We start from the raw sequence: 17,532 nt of genomic DNA, 5'->3' as shown, positions 1-17,532 counted from the left end.
TGAGAGCTGTTTCCCTCGCCTTTTCCCTCTGCGGGAAAACAAAAGGCAATCAAAGCAGCTACTTGAACTTAAATTGCTACTGTCATTTTCTTCTTAGAGGCCTTTTTGGTTGTTATCTGATCTTTTAACATATCACACAACCTCTCAAAATACTAACAAGTGGGGTAGAGCAGTGAGAAAGAGGCAGATGCTTTTATGCAAGGTCTGTAACGGCTACCACCACTGTTGGGGACATTTTGCACCTGTGTGCTAGTTACTGTGAATCACAAGTTGGGGGCGCACATTTGCCCCTGGGTTGTGTTGTGGGGTTCTCATTTTAAACATGAGGCTAGGAGTGGCTGGCATAGATGGAAGCCAAGTTGGAGTGTACTGGCAGGAGAGTCTGTTGTTGTTTAGTCGTTTAGTCGTGTCCGACTCTTCGTGACCCCATGGACCAGAGCACGCCAGGCACTCCTGTCTTCCACTGCCTCCCGCAGTTTGGTCAAACTCATGTTCGTAGCTTCGAGAACACTGTCCAACCATCTCATCCTCTGTCGTCCCCTTCTCCTAGTGCCCTCAATCTTTCCCAACATCAGGGTCTTTTCCAAGGATTCTTCTCTTCTCATGAAGAGGAGTACTTCTCATGAAGAGGAGTGTACTGGCAGGAGAGTCTAGATTGCTTAAATTGGTGCACCTACAGTGTCCCTACCTCGCATTTGCCCTGCCCCACACCATCCTGGTAAGTGGCAGTGTAGGGAGTATAGGTGCATGGCATTGTGCAAGCTGTTCCTGGATCAACTCCTGCAAACTCTCTTCCCAGGTTTCCTTGGGAAGAGGGAATGCTAATACCGTATTGGCCCGAATATAAGCTGCCCTTTTTTTTCTTCCAAATTCCGACAGTGAAAAGTTAAAGTGTGGCTTATATTCACAACTCCCCCCCCCGCCCCCCCGGACAACTCTGGGGAGGCTTGGGAGCAGCAGTCGGACTGCGCACCATTGCCCTGCGCTCCCAGGCTGCTCTTGGGGGGGGGAGCCACACCACTTTGTCAGCAACCTCCCCCCCCCCGAGCAGCCCAGGATCTTGGGGCAATGGTGCGCAGCCCGCCCACTGCGCCCAAGCCTCCCCAGATCTGTTGGGGGGGAGGGAAGGACAGCGGCAAAGCAGCATGGCTCCCCCCCCAAGAGCGTGGGGGTTACTGCGCACAGCCCGCCAACTGCTCTCAAGCCTCGAGCGGCCAGAAATAAGGAGGAGTTCCTTCCCAGGAAGCATGGGGGAATCCCCCCCCATGAATTTTGAAGGTGCAGCTTATTTGCAGGTGCTGCTTATATTCAGGCCAATATGATAGCTCAATATCAGTCTACCTATTGTTATAAGAAAAATCCTGCTCCTTTTCCCTTATGGGGTACCCAATAGCCCATATAGAGTCCTTATGTAGGTTCCCTATCGGTAGGAGAAAATAACAGAGGCCAACCAGAGAATATTGAGAAGCAAAGCAGCTACCGTAGTAAGCCTTATCTTTATTGAACTGTTGCAACAGGGACCTCAACTCACCACAGGCAGGATGGAGGAGGAACCCAGAACATTGGTGTGCCAGCCCTTATACAGACTTTTGAAATTGCCCACCCAGGAGCCCAAGAGCAACCCCCAATACATCATACATACATCACTGAAGGGGCGGTCTATAGCAGAAGGGGCGGTCTACAGCAAAATCCTGTCTGGCATGAAACCTGTTGATGGGTTTACCTGGAGAGCCCAGGCTATTCTTTTGCGATGATAAATTCCTGAGCCCAGGTCACAGACTCACCCTATTCATACTCAAATGTGCCCTTAAGGCAGGATTTGTGAGCACAGAGACAATGGAGAGGCTTTTCCCATTTCCTTCTCTTTGCAGATAAACATTTGAGTTCAATTTGGGAGAGTCAAAATGGTTTCACGACTTTTCCTGTACTGTTTCAGACATGTGGTTTATATGTGTTTGCCTGGTACATTTATGAACATTTATTTTATATCTTAGACTTTATAATTCTCATAACACTACAAAGGTAGCTAACCCTTTTAGGCCCCAGGGTCACATTCATCCTCAGCCGACCCTTTGGGAGGGAGGGGAGTCAGTGGGGGGGGGGTGACCTCATTCTTGCACATACACTCTCACATGCATGCACACCCTCCTCAGCCTGCCTGCACATACCAGCTCTGGAGGAGGTTATCAAATGATTGATCTGATGGTCAGTCACCAAAGGGTACCCAATGGCAATTCGTGCAAGCTTCTAAAATGTACAGAACTTGAGCCACTTCCATGTGCAAAGGCAGGATTTGAAAGAGAAGTAGTTTGTTTACTTACCATATTTAGCAAATGTTATATACCGCTTGATTGTAAGATAACGTCTAAGTGATTTCTTATTTGACTGAGGAGCTGGTTTGGCAACTCAAGCTGCTTGGCTTATCTTTTCTTATTTGTTTGTTTGAGAACATTTATATATCACCTGACTGGAATAGAACCTTAAAGCATTCCTGACAGGTATGATGCCTATCTTTCTAGGTAACTCTTCGAGTCCACTGTTAGAGGTTTGGATAGAGTGAGGCTCATTTATATAGAAGAAGTGAACCGGGTGAACCAGGAAGAAAGGCTCTAGAAAAGGGGTGGGTGGGCGGGCAGGCAATGTGGCTCCCTCCAAAGGTTGTTGCATTCCAACTCCCATCATTCCCAACCACCATGGGAACACTGTGACTAAGAAGGAGGAAGATAAGATAGATAGTGCCACTCCCTGGATTTGTAAGTAAGAAGGCAAACAGGTGGCGGCTGGCTGAAGACAGACTAAAGTTGGTGGGAGGGTGTCCCATTTGCCCAAATGAATGAGCAAATGGTCAATTTGTCAAAATGGTTTCCCTCCCCTTTTCATTATTTTGCTGAATCAAAGAGTCTTCCATGAACATGAGGACACCAGCTGCATACAACCCATTATGTTCTTATAAGCAAGGACTGCTGCACCAGTATATCCTGACAATCTGTGGCATTCTGCTAGCTGATCATACGGCACTGAAAGCTTTGTGCCTTTGCATTAGCATCAAGTCAATTGCATTCAACCAGCAATAGCCACTATCAGCGCATCTGGTTTAATGGCAGCAAGAAACACACAAAGCGTTGAGTGGAACACAAATGAAGAAGAAAAACCAGGACATAGCAGGTGTGGTCTGATATCAGGAGCTGTAGCATTCTCCCAAGAACACAGAGCCACGGTCTCATGTAACAGAATTACTGTGATGAGCGGGGGGGAAGCATAATGTGAAAGGATGTGAGATAAATAGCCACCTTAGAAAATATAATTTGAATTTATTAAGGCCTGCAAGAAATGCAGGCATGGCCTCATCACCTAAGCGAGTAATTTCCTGAAGATAAGGAAATGCATTGGTAGAATGAAGCAATCAACTCAACTTAGATTTTGCAGGTTAAAATAAGTAGGGGGGGGGAGGTAATGCAGAATAAGGATATCATAAAGGAGCAAACTATACACATGTATGCATAATGAAACCCCAACTTTAAAAATGAAAGCAGCTGCAATTTTGAGTTGAGAGGGAGATGGAAGAAAGGAATCACTCTCAAAGAGAACAAAGGCGGATACAGGTTTGCATGAAATCTGCACATACTAATTTAGACATAATTACTATAATTATTTCTAAATTACTAATAATTCAAAATGTCATTATTTCTAAATTACTAGTAACTGTAATTTTTAATAGAAATATGGTACATCTCACTTTAGTGAGGAAGAATTTGCCCAGGTGACCTTTGTGCCTGCTTACTCTGCTCTCTAGGCCTGGCAGTAACTACTGATGGGCAACTTCAAGGCTCCTGCTGCACTCCTTCCTTTTGGGTAGGGCTGGGCGATATCAGCTTTTCAACACTGCAGTGTATTGCCAGCCAAACATTGCAGTTTGGAGATATACTGCGATGTTGAAAAAAACAAGATGCATTAGCCTCTGCCCGCGAGACACCAGGTGAAACTGACCCAGCTCTCCCCTCAAGAGGTGAGACGGTTTCACCCAGGCACTCACGGGCTAGGATGATGCAGCTTGTTCACGACGCTCAGCCGGGGATCGGGAAGGTACACCCTCCCCAACTGAGACAGCCCTGCTGTTCTCGCTGCCCACGCGTGCGGCAGGAGCACAGGGGCTGCTTTGCGCCACTCAGCTGGGGGGAGTGAATGTTCCCCCTCCCCACCTGAGACAGCCCCGGTGCTCTCCCCACTTGCACGCAAGCGGACGGAGCAATGGGGCTCCTTTAACAGCTTGCTGTGAGGAACAGCAACCTGAGCAGCTTCACGGAGCCCCCACCCTGCTGTCGGTTTGCAGGAACCAGTGCCGGGCCGGGGTTCATTTAATTGCTTGACTGAGGCGAGGGCAGATGGACAGTCCTCACCGAGCCGTTTAAAGATGCAGAGGGAGGGAAAAGCTGTATTGGCGCCTCACTGGTGTAGCTCGTTTCTCTCTCTACGGTGCATGAGCGCAGAGTGGGATGGCGGTTTCACTCAGTGATATATCGCTGGTGAAACTGCTCCTGCTCCTGGAGGAAGGAACTCTTTGACTCCCTCCAGCGGACGCTGCTAGCAGAGGGACTCAGGAGCAGTGACGGTTTCACCAGTGATATATCGCTGAGTGAAACCGACATCACGGTCTGCCCAGGCCTACTTTTGGGTCTTTATCTTTATATGAGATTTGGCCTGGTAAGCCCATCGAAAAGAGGGGTGTCCTCTGACAGAGGACTATCCTCTGTAATGAAGGTTACATGGATGTCCTATAGGAAGGAGAGTTTCCGTTCAGCCCTTTTCATTGCCACCCCTTTCTGTTCAAAATGGTTTCCCCCCCCTCTCTGTTCCCTCCCATGCCCCAGGATTCCAAATGCATCACTACCCTAAAAACATGTTTTAGGAATCCGGGAAGGAAGAGCACCTGTGCAGTGACAATTTGAGCAAAAGGGGCAGCTATGATATGGTTACACATGCACACATATGTGCTATTCTGCTCTGAAGAGTAGCTTTCCAAGACTGTTGTGTGTTTTTTAACTCTCCACTCAGGGCTCTGCTTCATACCTTTAGTTTCTATGTAATGTATAGTTTCCTTTGTGGTTTGCAGTTTTACAATTATGCATATTTTTTTAGTATGGGGATAGATAATATTTAAGAAATCCATGGAGATGAAGCAGTATGGTTTGTGCATTCATGCACCACAATAAGAATACCCACATCTGACAGAATTTTGCAGTCTGGGAACATTCTAGTCTGGGAGCAATGAAGGAACTGGCACGCACAGTTGCAAATAAAATAGCAATCTCTTGTGGTGGTGCTTCATGCAATGGGAGAATGGCTAACGTCACATTTAAGAAGGGAAATGACAACAGTAACCCAGGCAACCATAACCCTCAGTAGAAGGGCACAGGGTCTGCAGTGATATGGCTATGGAGGAGCTTTAATCCATGCAGGTGGTGCAGAGGAAGCAAAGCTCACATGGATTCTAGAGCCTGGGAAATGAAGAGAAAAGGCACCATGCGCATTTGTCCCGGTTTGTGCCACCTGCTGTTTTAATCAAGCTCTGGCAGCTGCACCCAATCATTCACACTTCCTTTTACATACACCATTCATGCTGGTGAAGGGTGTTTTGTACATATTATTGCTTCCCGTTGAGGTGAGCTTAGAAGAGAGAGAGCAGCCTGGCCCAAAGGCTGAGAAAAGCAAGCATGGTAGAAGGGAAAATAATACAAAATCCGGGAGAAATAAGGAAGAATTTTCAAAGGTTTTATAAACAATTATATAAAAAAGGAAAAGAGGATACGATATAGGATATAGAAAATTTTCTGGAAACGAATAAACTGCAGAAAATTCAGAGAAAGCCAGAGAGTGGGATGGGGGGAAGTCGAAGCTCAGTTTGAGCAATGTTTTTGGTGATGAGATTAATCAATGGATTGTGATTATGGTAAAAATGTAAACTCAATAAAAATTATTAATTAAAAAAGAGAGAAAAGCAAGCATGTGTTGCTTGTTCTCCCTTTGATTGTACAGAAGCAGCAATTTGTATTATTCATATTGTTCATGTTGCTTTCCTTAAGTGCTCAGAGTGTCCTACTTTACAGAGGGCAGTTCATTATTAGAAGGGTTCTCAGAGGGCATTCCTTCCAATCTGAAGGACTGTTTGGTCCAAGTCCAATTTCATGGTAACGAAACAGGAGGGGGGAAAGCAGAGGTATTACAGGTGTACCTGCACAGCAAACCAAGTAAGCACACAGATAGCATCTAGTCATACATTTCCCCACTCTGGTAAGATGTTTCGTATTTCTATTAAAATATAATATCCTGCTCTGGACAGGATTAATTTCCCTTGGAAGGAGTGGATCCACAGTTTGCGGTGACTTGGAAACTTCAATCGGTCCAAAATGCAGCACTTCAGTCGCTGGGTGGAGTACCCTTCAGATCTCATATAGTCAGCTTTGAAACAGTTGAACAGGATGCCAATTCATTTCCAGGTGCTCACATTAGTGCTTAAAACCCTAAACAACCCTTTCAATACCTGAAAGATTGCCTCCTTCCTTACAGAGCCTCTCAGGTGCTAAGATTGACCACTGCCCTCAGATGTTTGGTGGGTGGTGGCCCAGAAAAGGGCATTCACTGTGGCAGCACCTAAGCCAGGCATCCCCAAACTGCGGCCCTCCAGATGTTTTGGCCTACAGCTCCCATAATCCCTAGCTACGGTAACAGAACCAGTGGTCGGGGAAGATGGGAATTGTAGTCCAAAACATCTGGAGGGCCGAAGTTTGGGGATGCCTGACCTAAGCTGTTGGACTCGCTTCCCACCAAAGTGCATCTGGCACCTTCATCATACAGGTTTTGGAGAATGCTGAAAACACACCAGTTCACCCTGGCTTTTGACACTTGAGAAGCATATTTTTAGGATCTACCTTATTTTACTGATTTTATATTGTTTTAAACTGTTTTTAATATTGCATGATACTGTGTTTCGATATTAAAGTTGTGTTTTAATAGTCATAAACCACCCTGGGATGTTGGGGTGAAGGGCAGGTTAAAAATTGTAATAACCATCACCACCTTGGGTGGGGATAGGTAATGTATTCCAACCCTCTGTTTCATGCAGGAATCTTGCAATTGCAGCATCCCTGACAGGTGGCTGGCCAGCCTCTGCCTAAGTACCTCCCGCAAAGGAAAGCCCACTACCTTCCAAGACAATCTATTCCACTGGATCAGCAAGGCCTGGGTTCAAATCTTTGTTCAGCAATGAAGCTCACTGGGTGATTTTAAGCCACTCACTTCTCTCGGCCTCCCTTATTTCATAGGGATGGTGTGAGGACAAGATGGTGGGAGAAACTCATATATGCCATTATGAACATAGAAAAAGGATGGGGAAAATATAAATATGGAAGTATGCTCATACATATATTACCTAAGAGCATATAATATATATATATACTGGGAAACACGTTTTGAAACTACAATTTTTCCTCTGGTTTAAGACCAATAGTGGCTAGCGATATGGTGCGGTTGGGCTGAGCTGCTTGACATCAGTCTTCTTGACATCACATGCTGCTGCTGCTGCTTACTGAGAGGTAGAAGGGGAGGGGCAAGGCAGTGGCCACTTAGTGTGGTGCAGTGGCAGATGCAGTGGCAGAAGCAGAAGATTGGCTCTGCCACTACACCTGTACCAAGTTCTTACCAAGACCCACTGGTTGCTACTGCTTAGGACTAATTCTGAAAACTATTTGAGCCAAACTAGGTGAGATACAGGAAACTCAGGAGCAATCTCCTGATAGTTTTTAACTGAAATGAAGCTGCAGTGGGATATGAATTTAATTGTAATAGTGGGAGGCAGAGGTGCTTCCCCATGGACCATTTCTCCAATCAAAATTGAATCATAGAATCATAGAGTTGGAAGAGACTGCAAGGGCCATCTAGTCCAACCCCCTGCCAAGCAGGAAACACCATCAAAGCATTCTTGACATATGCCTGTCAAGCCTCTGCTTAAAGACCTCCAAAGAAGGAGACTCCACCACACTCCTTGGTAGCAAATTCCACTGCCGAACAGCTCTTACTGTCAGGAAGTTCTTCCTAATGTTTAGGTGGAATCTTCTTTCTTGAAGTTTGAATCCATTGCTCCGTGTCCGCTTCTCTGGAGCAGCAGAAAACAATCTTTCTCCCTCCTCCATATGACATCCTTTCATATATTTGAACATGGCTATCATATCACCCCTTAACCTTCTCTTCTCCAGGCTAAACATACCCAGCTCCCTAAGCCGTTCCTCATAAGGCATTGTTTCCAGGCCTTTGACCATTTTGGTTGCCCTCTTCTGGACACGTTCCAGCTTGTCAGTATCCTTCTTGAACTGTGGTGCCCAGAACTGGACACAGTACTCCAGGTGAGGTCTCACCAGAGCAGAATACAGTGGTACTATTACTTCCCTAGATCTAGATGCTATACTCCTATTGATGCCAGCAGTGGTTTTTCTCATTGCAGGGGAAAACATACAAGGATCATACTCAGAGCTCATTGCAACCAAATTTCAGTAAATAAATAAAGAAGTTGGAAAACTGCTCTCTCTCACTTTCTCCTTGTTTAATCTAGTTTGGTCTTAGCTCTGGACAGAAATGAGACATTTAAGTCAATGGTATTTGCAAAAAGTCTAGTTTAGGTTTAATGTATTTCTCCTAACCTTCTTCATCGGTGGTAATAATTGTTGATTAATTTAGACAGGAAAAGCATTGCCTATGCAGATTTTAGTTTAAAGAGGAGCTAATGCAATCTAGTAAATCACAGACACATGCTGATCTTGCTTCCATCTATTTTTAAATGTTCATCACGTAACTGTATCCGACGTATTCAACATGTGCAGTTTCTTTGGTCTGCATTTTGGGTATGTAGTGTACACATTCTATATATTAGCCACACACACTCACGTCAACAACTATCTATGATAATTCATTAGATATTTCATATAATGAAGTAGATATACTGTAAACTATTTTTCCAATGTGATTACAAACATCCATAACTACGGAGATAGTAGGCATTCTTTATGCACAGACCAGGTTTGTCAATTTTATTTCAGTGTTTATCTCCTAAAGATATTAATCGGCACTTAATTTGAATAAAAAGGCATGGGACATTATTTGAGGACACCCCCAAGTGCTGCAAACGACAACTATGACAGGTCAGTAAAGCCTAGCAAGGTACTGTATATTCCTGCGTATAAGACTACTTTTTAACACAGAAAAATCTTTTAAAAGTCGGGAAGTCATCTTATACGCCGGGTCATATTTCTTATACTGCGAGTATATCCCAAACTCTATATTTTAACTGGAAAAGTTGGGGGTCGTCTTATACGCCCAGTTGTCTTATACGCCGGAATATACGGTAAATAATTCACCAAAAGTAATATAATGAACAGCAATGCTGGTTAAACATGTGGTTTACGGAAATATGAAAACAAAATAAATACTGTATGTAGCTATTTACACATCCTAAGAAAATGGAGAATGCAGATACAACTTTACAACAAGGCTATAAACTCTCCGCCAGCTGAAACAGCAAATGTGCCTACTTACATCATAAGGCTCTCCTCGGAAGGGCTTGTGTGACATAGAAAGACGGGTAACTTGTTTCCCTCTGCTGTGGTGATATACCAAGACAAAACCAAGTTGTACGGTAAGTAATTCCCACTTGTGACAAGCAAGGCTGAAAATATCAGTGTTGTTTTGCTGGGTCTGATCATATCACAGCGATCTGTTAAGGGTGGGTTATTTCATCACAAGGCAGCAGGTGATTCTTCCCAGGAAGATCTTGGCGGGAGACTCTGGGCCTCGAGCTTTAGATCACATCTTCCCCTGTCAGGAATCAGGATACATAAAAAAGAACCCCTGTGCTTTTTAATGGAAAGATAACAAGGCATTAATATTATTACGTTTTTAAGTTCAGTACCTCAGTTTTGGTTCATAGGCATGTTCTTAGTTAAACATCTGCTTTCTCAAGTAGAAATTAAAAGCCATTAATCCCCCCCACATCTCTAGTTGCCTGGGAAAGATTCAACAAGAGGGTTTGTTTGTTTTTTAATAGAGAGAGGTGGGAATAAATGGGAAATCCTATTAACTCAGGAAATTAACGAGACTTAACTGTTACCAGCGGAAGAATGGAAATCGGTGTTAGTTCCTGGAGGGTAAAATGGGCACTGAAGATGACATTATATAAGTCAGGATAATTTAGGCAAAAAAAGAATGAGCATATAATGGCACACCTAAAATGAGACCATCAGAAATGTTTTGAATTCTCTCACGTGTGTATGAATTAGAGATGCATTTGTGTTTGTCTATGTGAGGTTGAGTGTGTGCAAAAGTGTTTGACAGCCACCTTCTGTGAATTCTGCCATCAGCATCAACTGCACATAGACGCTCCATGGTAAGCTTGAGGTTGACTGTATTCTGTATTAATGTTGCTCTATGTCATGTCCCCATGGCAGCCATGCTGTGCTATGTGAACCGCCCTGAGATCTTTTGATGAAGGGCGGTGTCAGAGGGTCATCGTGGCTACTCTAGAGTCTAGAGCTACCCCTCGAGTCCAATTTGTCTTTAAAGACTTTGATTGTGCAAGATATTGACAGTGCAGAGACAGCTTAAAATATGGCCTCTCATTCCGAATCAGAATCTGGCAATGGCGTACGTCTGTTCTTACGGCAGCAAAGTAGTTGCACACCCCAAAACACCTCCCCCTTGACCTGCGTCATGGTGCTCTCCTTAACTCTTGCGCCGGAAGGAGCGATGGCCTCTCAGTCTCCTCCCTGAGTGGGCGGTGGCAGGGCTCTCCAGCATCCCTGAGCTCCTGCCTGCATCTCTCCGCCCCCGAGCTTTCCCATTGTTCCTCACGCTGATTTCTCTTTCCCTTCCCCTCTGGCTGCTTCAGACCCACTGCTGCTCCCTGTGGGGAGTCACCCTTACAGGCGGTATATAAATTTAATAAATAAAGTTTTAAAATGCCCTACATGGCATCAATTTTGTTACTGGTGACCATAGCACTTTCTCAAAATTCAAAATGTTTGCACTGGTCCAAAAACACAGATGACTCCTGGCCTACATAATGCCTCAAATAATCCTAGACAACATTTCCCAAAGCTCAACCAGGAGAATCCATTGGATTGCCTCCCACCACTCCTCTGCATCCAGCCAGTCCATGACAATTTCTGCCTTCAATATCCATCTTGCACTCCCTTCCCTTTGAGTATTTCTGACAATGGGATCTCACCCAGTAGTTTCGTAAGCTTTTTCAAATAGGTCTTCTTAAAGTCCAGAGACCATCTCGGACTACTCAGCTTCCCCTTGCCCCTGTATCATGAAACTCAAGAGGACACAATCACTTCCTCCCACGGTTCCCAGAACTTCCACTTCATCAACCAGCTCCTCCGCGTTGGTGAGGACTAGGTCCAAGATAGATGATGCCCTTGTTGCTTCTTCCTTTTTCCCCCTTATAAAATTTTTTTCTTTGTTGATTTAAAATACAAACATGTGCAAGAATATACAAAATTGTTACAACAGAAATGAATAAAAGTAAAGTAAGAAAAAGCCAAAAAAGAAGAAAATAAAAAAGCCTTTTGGGAAATGAAATTGTCACCAAGGCAATGGAGAAATTTGTTGGACTTTACATTCTTGGCAGAGTTTGAGTTCCAACAGATATTACGGTAGCTGAAGTCCCCCATGACTATATCTCTCCTTTTTGAATGTTTGGTAATCTGCTCTACGAAGGCATCATTAAAGTCTTTAATCTGGCTTGGAGGTCTACAGCAGACCTGTAAAGTCACTGTTGTTTCCCAAGCTCCTACAATTTTTACTCCATACTCCAGGTCATGGATCTCTTCACAAGTGTACACACCCTTTACATATAATGCTACACACCCTCCCTTCCTAATAGGTCTATTCCTTTCAAATAGGTTATATCCCTAAGTTCTACATTTCAGTCATGAGTCTCATCCAGCCAGGTTTCAGTGATGCCTATTAGGTCGCATTTGCCATCCTGTTTTAAGAGCTCCAATTCATCTTGCTTGTTTCTCATACTCTGTGCATTAGAATAGAGGCAACTGAAAGCATGAGTCATTCCCTTCAGCTTCCTTCTTGTAGTTTCTTGCCATTTAGCAGGTTTCTGGAACACCACCTCAGTTTCCTGTGCATCGATGAAGCAATTATCCCCAGTACCAGGTGCACTGTTGTCTGCAATATTGTCTCCCTCCTCCTCAGGATTTAATGTAAAGTTCTCTTGATGTCATGGGCCGATAGGATGCCAAGGAGTGGTGGGAGGTGCCAACTGGGAAACCCCCAAGGGAAGAAGGCTCAGGGGTTGGAGGTGGAATGACGATGAGTGGTCAGAAGGAGAAGAGGGAGCAGACTGGGAGGAACAGATGTTGGAAGCTGAAGGGCTTAGTGAGCAGGAAGAGGCTGTGGTAGAGAGCAGTCCAGAATTAGAGGCAGAAGTGGAGGCAGGGATGAGGCAGGCTGCTGAAGAAGCCAGTGAGTCTCCCCCTCCTGCTACAACCAACTCCCCTCCCCTCTGCACTATGAGGCAGGTTATGTGGAGTGTGGATCAGTAGCCTCCTATGTTCCAAATGTAAAACACAGTTGAGTTTTAACAAAAGATACGGCTGAAATGGAATCTTAGCTTTTAATCAGAAATACAAAAAAATGTTGCCATTTAAACAGTTAGCATGATGTTGTTGTTTTTGTTTAGTCGTGTCCGACTCTTCGTGACCCCATGGACCATAGAACGCCAGGCACTCCTGTCTTGCACTGCCTCTCGCAGTTTGGTCAAACTCATGTTCGTAGCTTCGAGAACACTGTCCAACCATCTCGTCCTCTGTCGTCCCCTTCTCCTAGTGCCCTCCATCTTTCCCAACATCAGGGTCATTTCCAGGGAGTCTTCTCTTCTCATGAGGTGGCCAAAGAATTGGAGCCTCAGCTTCACGATCTGTCCTTCCAGTGAGCACTCAGGGCTGATTTCCTTAAAGGAAATAAGTATCCTGCCTCTGCTTGATTATTATCCTCCTTAATCCTCTACACTTGTTGTTGTTTAGTCGTTTAGTCGTGTCCGACTCTTCGTGACCCCATGGACCATAGCACGCCAGGCACTCCTGTCTTGCACTGCCTCCCGCAGTTTGGTCAAACTCATGTTCGTAGCCTCGAGAACACTGTGTTGTCTTTGTCCATGGAGTTTTCTTGGCAGGGATACTGGAGTGGCTTGCCAGTTCCTTCTCCAGGTGGATCACGTTTAGTCAAAACTCTCCACTATGACCTGTCCATCTTGGGTGGCCCTGCATGGCATAGCTCATAGCTTCTCTGAGTTATTCAAGCCCCTTCACCAGGACAAGGCATTGATCCATAATAATCCATTGATTATTATCCTCCTTAATCCTCTACACTAATCTATCACAATCAATAGGAAAACTTGAAAGCCTAATTACCACCCTATTCACTTCCCAGAACAAGGAGTTTCAAATTACTCTGAGATATGGCAGATGACACATTTGACTCTGCTCTGAAAAAAAGCCTCAGGGTTGTACCGAGTGTTTCCCTGTTGTTGCCCAACTACCTGTAATATTCAGCTAAGCTGGATCCATCCAAAGATTTTTGGTAGAGGTGCAATATTTTATTTTAAGGACATCCTTCTCTGCAGCAGCTAATTCATTAGTCTATTTAATATATTGATATACCACTCTTCATTATAAAAGTCTAAGGTGATGTCCAAAATACATTAAAACAACAATATGTTTAAATAGTAAATGCAGTAATTTTACAGTGGAATTAAAATCTAGGTATTAAAAGCATCCAACCAAAGTGAAGCACATTTAAAATCCATTTAAAACATAGTTTCTTAACTTCCCAAGGGAAATCAAGGTATCCCAGTACTGCAAGCCTACAGTTGTATGAATGAACAGTTGCTCATTCATACAACTGTAGGCTTGCAGTACTGGGATACCTTGATACCACATATGACTGCTATCCTCAAAGTCCCAGCACCTGATAACTGGACTGTAGAATCTAGTTATCTTAATTCTTAACTCTTAAGAAGTCTTAACTATTCAAATACTAAGAGCATATTACTGGAGTCATCATCTGTCTAATGTAACACTTCATTGTTCATACAATTGTGAACACTCAGTTGTGCAATAAAGCAGCATATCTAAACAGTTTGTAAGATGCAAAAGCAAATGTCCACTTAATTAGTTATTTGCAAGACTAAGTGCCAGTTGCTAAGATATGTTGCTGAATGTATATAGCATTGCCAAAAAGGTTAATGCAGCCAGTGTCATATTATTTTAAAGATTTTAGCGCACATTAGTTCATGTTTTTATTGTTTGCATGCCAAAAATTCCTTGCCCAAGTGGAAAGTGCTCTGCTCATAGGTACTTCAGAACAGGAGAGGAAACATTTAAAAGAGGATGGCATTCCTAGAAGAGGGTTTCCTGAAAATTGTTTCTATGCAAATTAGGGTAATCCGCACTGGAAAATTTTCAGCTGGCATCATAACATTTTCTGGCGCCATAAGGAGTGATCTAATTTAGCATGCTTATTTTACTTGTAAGGGACGCAGGTGGCACTGTGAGTTAAACCACAGAGCCTAGGGCTTGCTGATCAGATTGTCGGCGGTTCGAATCCCTCCGACGGGGTGAGCTCCAGTTGCTCGGTCCCAGCTCCTGCCAACCTAGCAGTTCGAAAGCACGTAAAAGTGCAAGTAGATAAATAGGTACTGCTACAGCGGGAAGGTAAACGACGTTTTCGTGTGCTGTTCTGGTTCACCAGAAGCGGCTTTGTCATGCTGGCCACATGACCCAGAAGGTGTACGCCAGCTCCCTCGGCTAATAACATGAGATGAGCACGCAACCCCAGAGTTGGTCACGACTGGACCTAATGGTCAGGGGTCCCTTTACCTTTATTTTACTTGTATTTACTAAACAAAGCTTTTAAAAAGCACCCCATGATATTTTGTTTTTGTCCCAATGGAAATATGGGGGGGGGGGAAGCACACTTAATATGGTTTAAATGCCATGTTCTGTGGACATTTTTATTGGCTTTTTGGATGTACTCCCATCATACTGTTTAAATTTAAGGGGGAAATCCACAAGGTGCTGAAAAGATCTGACACACTAATAAATTTTAGTGCCCGAACAATCATAGAATCACAGAATCATAGAGTTGGAAGAGACCACAAGGGCCATCCAGTCCAACCCCCTGCCAAGCAGGAAACACCATCATAGCATTCTTGACAGATGGCTGTCAAGCCTCCGCTCAAAGACCTCCAAAGGAGGAGACTCCACCACACTCCTTGGCAGCAAATTCCACTGTCGAACAGCTCTTACTGTCAGGAAGTTCTTCCTAATGGTTAGGTGGAATCTTCTTTCTTGTAGCTTGAATCCCTTGCTCCGTGTCCGCTTCTCTGGAGCAGCAGAAAACAACCTTTCACCCTCTTCCATATGACATCCTTTTATATATTTGAACATGGCTATCATATCACCCCTTAACCTTCTCTTCTCCAGGCTAAACATACCCAGCTCCCTAAGCCGTTCCTCATAAGGCATCGTTTCCAGGCCTTTGACCATTTTGGTTGCCCTCCTCTGGACATGTTCCAGCTTGTCAGTATCTTTCTTGAACTGTGGTGCCCAGAACTTGACACAGTATTCCAGGTGAGGTCTGACCAGAGCGGAATACAGTGGTACTATTACTTCCCTTGATCTAGATGCTATACTCCTATTGATGCAGCCCAGAATTGCATTGGCTTTTTTAGCTGCTGCACCACACTGTTGACTCATGTCAAGTTTGTGGTCTACCAAGACTCCTAGATCCTTTTCACATGTACTGCTCTCAAGCCAGTTGTCACCCATCCTGTATTTGTGCCTTTCAATTTTTTGCCCAAGTGTAATACTTTACATTTCTCCTTGTTAAAATTCATCTTGTTTGCTTTGGCCCAGTTCTCTAATCTGTTAATGTCATTTTGAAGTGTGATCCTGTCCTCTGGGGTATTAGCCACCCCTCCCAATTTGGTGTCATTTGCAAACTTGCTCAGGATGCCTTCAAGACCATCATCCAAGTCATTGATAAAGACGTTGAATAAGACTGGGCCCAAGACAGAACCCTGTGGCACCCAACTAGTCACTACTCTCCAGGATGAAGAGGAGCCATTGATGAACACCCTTTGGGTTCGGTCAGTCAGCCAGTTACAAATCCACTGAATGGTAGCATTGCCTAGCCCACATTTTACCAGCTTCTTTACAAGAATATCACGGGGCACCTTGTCAAAGGCCTTCCTGAAATCAAGATAGGCTATATCCACAGCATTCCCTTCATCTACCAGGCTTGTAACTCTGTCAAAAAATGAGATCAGATTAGAAGTGTGCTTGATTTGCTAATTCACACACTTGGTTGCTATCATCACCTGAAAAACATTAATTACAACTTTGAAACTGTCATGTTTGCCCAATATTGTACTTTTGGCATCCATTTCCTTATTATGAATGTGTTCCCCAAATGCCCTTTCCCTCTGTCTGTCTGTCTGTGCAGGTTTTCCTGTTATTTAACCCGCACAGAGCTACAGGTCCCAGCACCCTTAATAGATTACAGTTCCCAGGATTATTTGCAGCAAATCATGTGCTGTAACTCCATCAGAGAAGCTGCCAAAATCTGTGTGACAGTTTTGGGCTGGATGACACCACAAGAGTCTCCTCCCACCCAAGTGATTCATGACGGCATTTCTGTGAATGGATTTTCCTGTGAGTTTCTCAGCACTCTCTTTTCAGTTAAGGAGAACAGCTCATTGCTATTACAACATCGCTCGCTTCCAGAAACTTCCAGAAACAATTTTAGAGAAGTGGGCATGCATTTTCTTCCCTCACCTTTCCTCTCCCCTAGTTGCAGATGAGGTCATCAAGCTGCATGCATTCAGAAACAGCTCTTCAAGAGAAAGGAAGGAAGAGGGGTGCAGGTGTCTCCCCAGTGGGACAGAAGCATGGGCGTAGGCAGGGGGGCAGTTGCCCCCCCTAGAAGCAGGGCCGCTAGCCAGCCTGCTCCGCTGCCGCCCGGTGCCGTCTCCCTTCTCCCTGGCTGGCTGTGGGGTGGGTGGAGGGAAAGCCCCAGAGCCGCACAAAGCGGTTGCCTGGCTTTCCCTCCGCCCACCCCACAGCCAGCAAGGGAGAAGGGAGCTTTCCTTGCCCCACTGTGGCCCCTCCTCCCTCCCCTGCCCCTTGGCCCCCCTAATTTTCATCCTGGCTACGCCCCTGGACAACAGTATCCTGGGAAATGAAGGAAACCAGAAAGCAAGGGGGAAATGCTATAGCCACTGTCTCTACAAAGGGATAAATGGGGAACCAATACAACTTGATTTTTTTAAAGATAGGGTATTTGGAAACGGGTGGTAGTGATAATCAAGGCAGCACTATTTTTCTAGAACGCCTTCCTTGTTCTCTTACCATGGCAATGGTGCCCACCTGAGAGGTGCTGGAACTGAGTTCTCTGTGAACAAAAGGACTG

General features: G+C 44.6%; 1 protein-coding gene across 3 annotated transcripts in view; it reads right to left on the bottom strand.

Moving 5' to 3' along the window:
• ALPK2 (alpha kinase 2) overlaps window positions 1–9,761 on the bottom strand; it is an 82,026-nt gene extending 72,265 nt beyond the window's left edge. For 2 of the 3 annotated variants that reach the window (XM_035100543.2, XM_035100546.2), the window contains exon 1: window positions 9,583–9,760. In XM_035100543.2, coding sequence (XP_034956434.2) covers window positions 9,583–9,749 — 167 coding nt within the window. In that variant the 5' untranslated portion in view covers window positions 9,750–9,760. Of the gene's footprint in view, window positions 1–9,582 lie in introns of all 3 variants that reach the window. The other variant, XM_035100545.2, reaches the window with a different exon arrangement.
• Window positions 9,762–17,532: the final 7,771 nt, after the last annotated feature.

Source organism: Zootoca vivipara, chromosome 11, assembly GCF_963506605.1.
Source record: "Zootoca vivipara chromosome 11, rZooViv1.1, whole genome shotgun sequence".
In the NCBI taxonomy this organism is placed as follows: Eukaryota; Metazoa; Chordata; class Lepidosauria; order Squamata; family Lacertidae; genus Zootoca; species Zootoca vivipara.
This window is presented reverse-complemented; position numbering and strand designations above follow the sequence as displayed.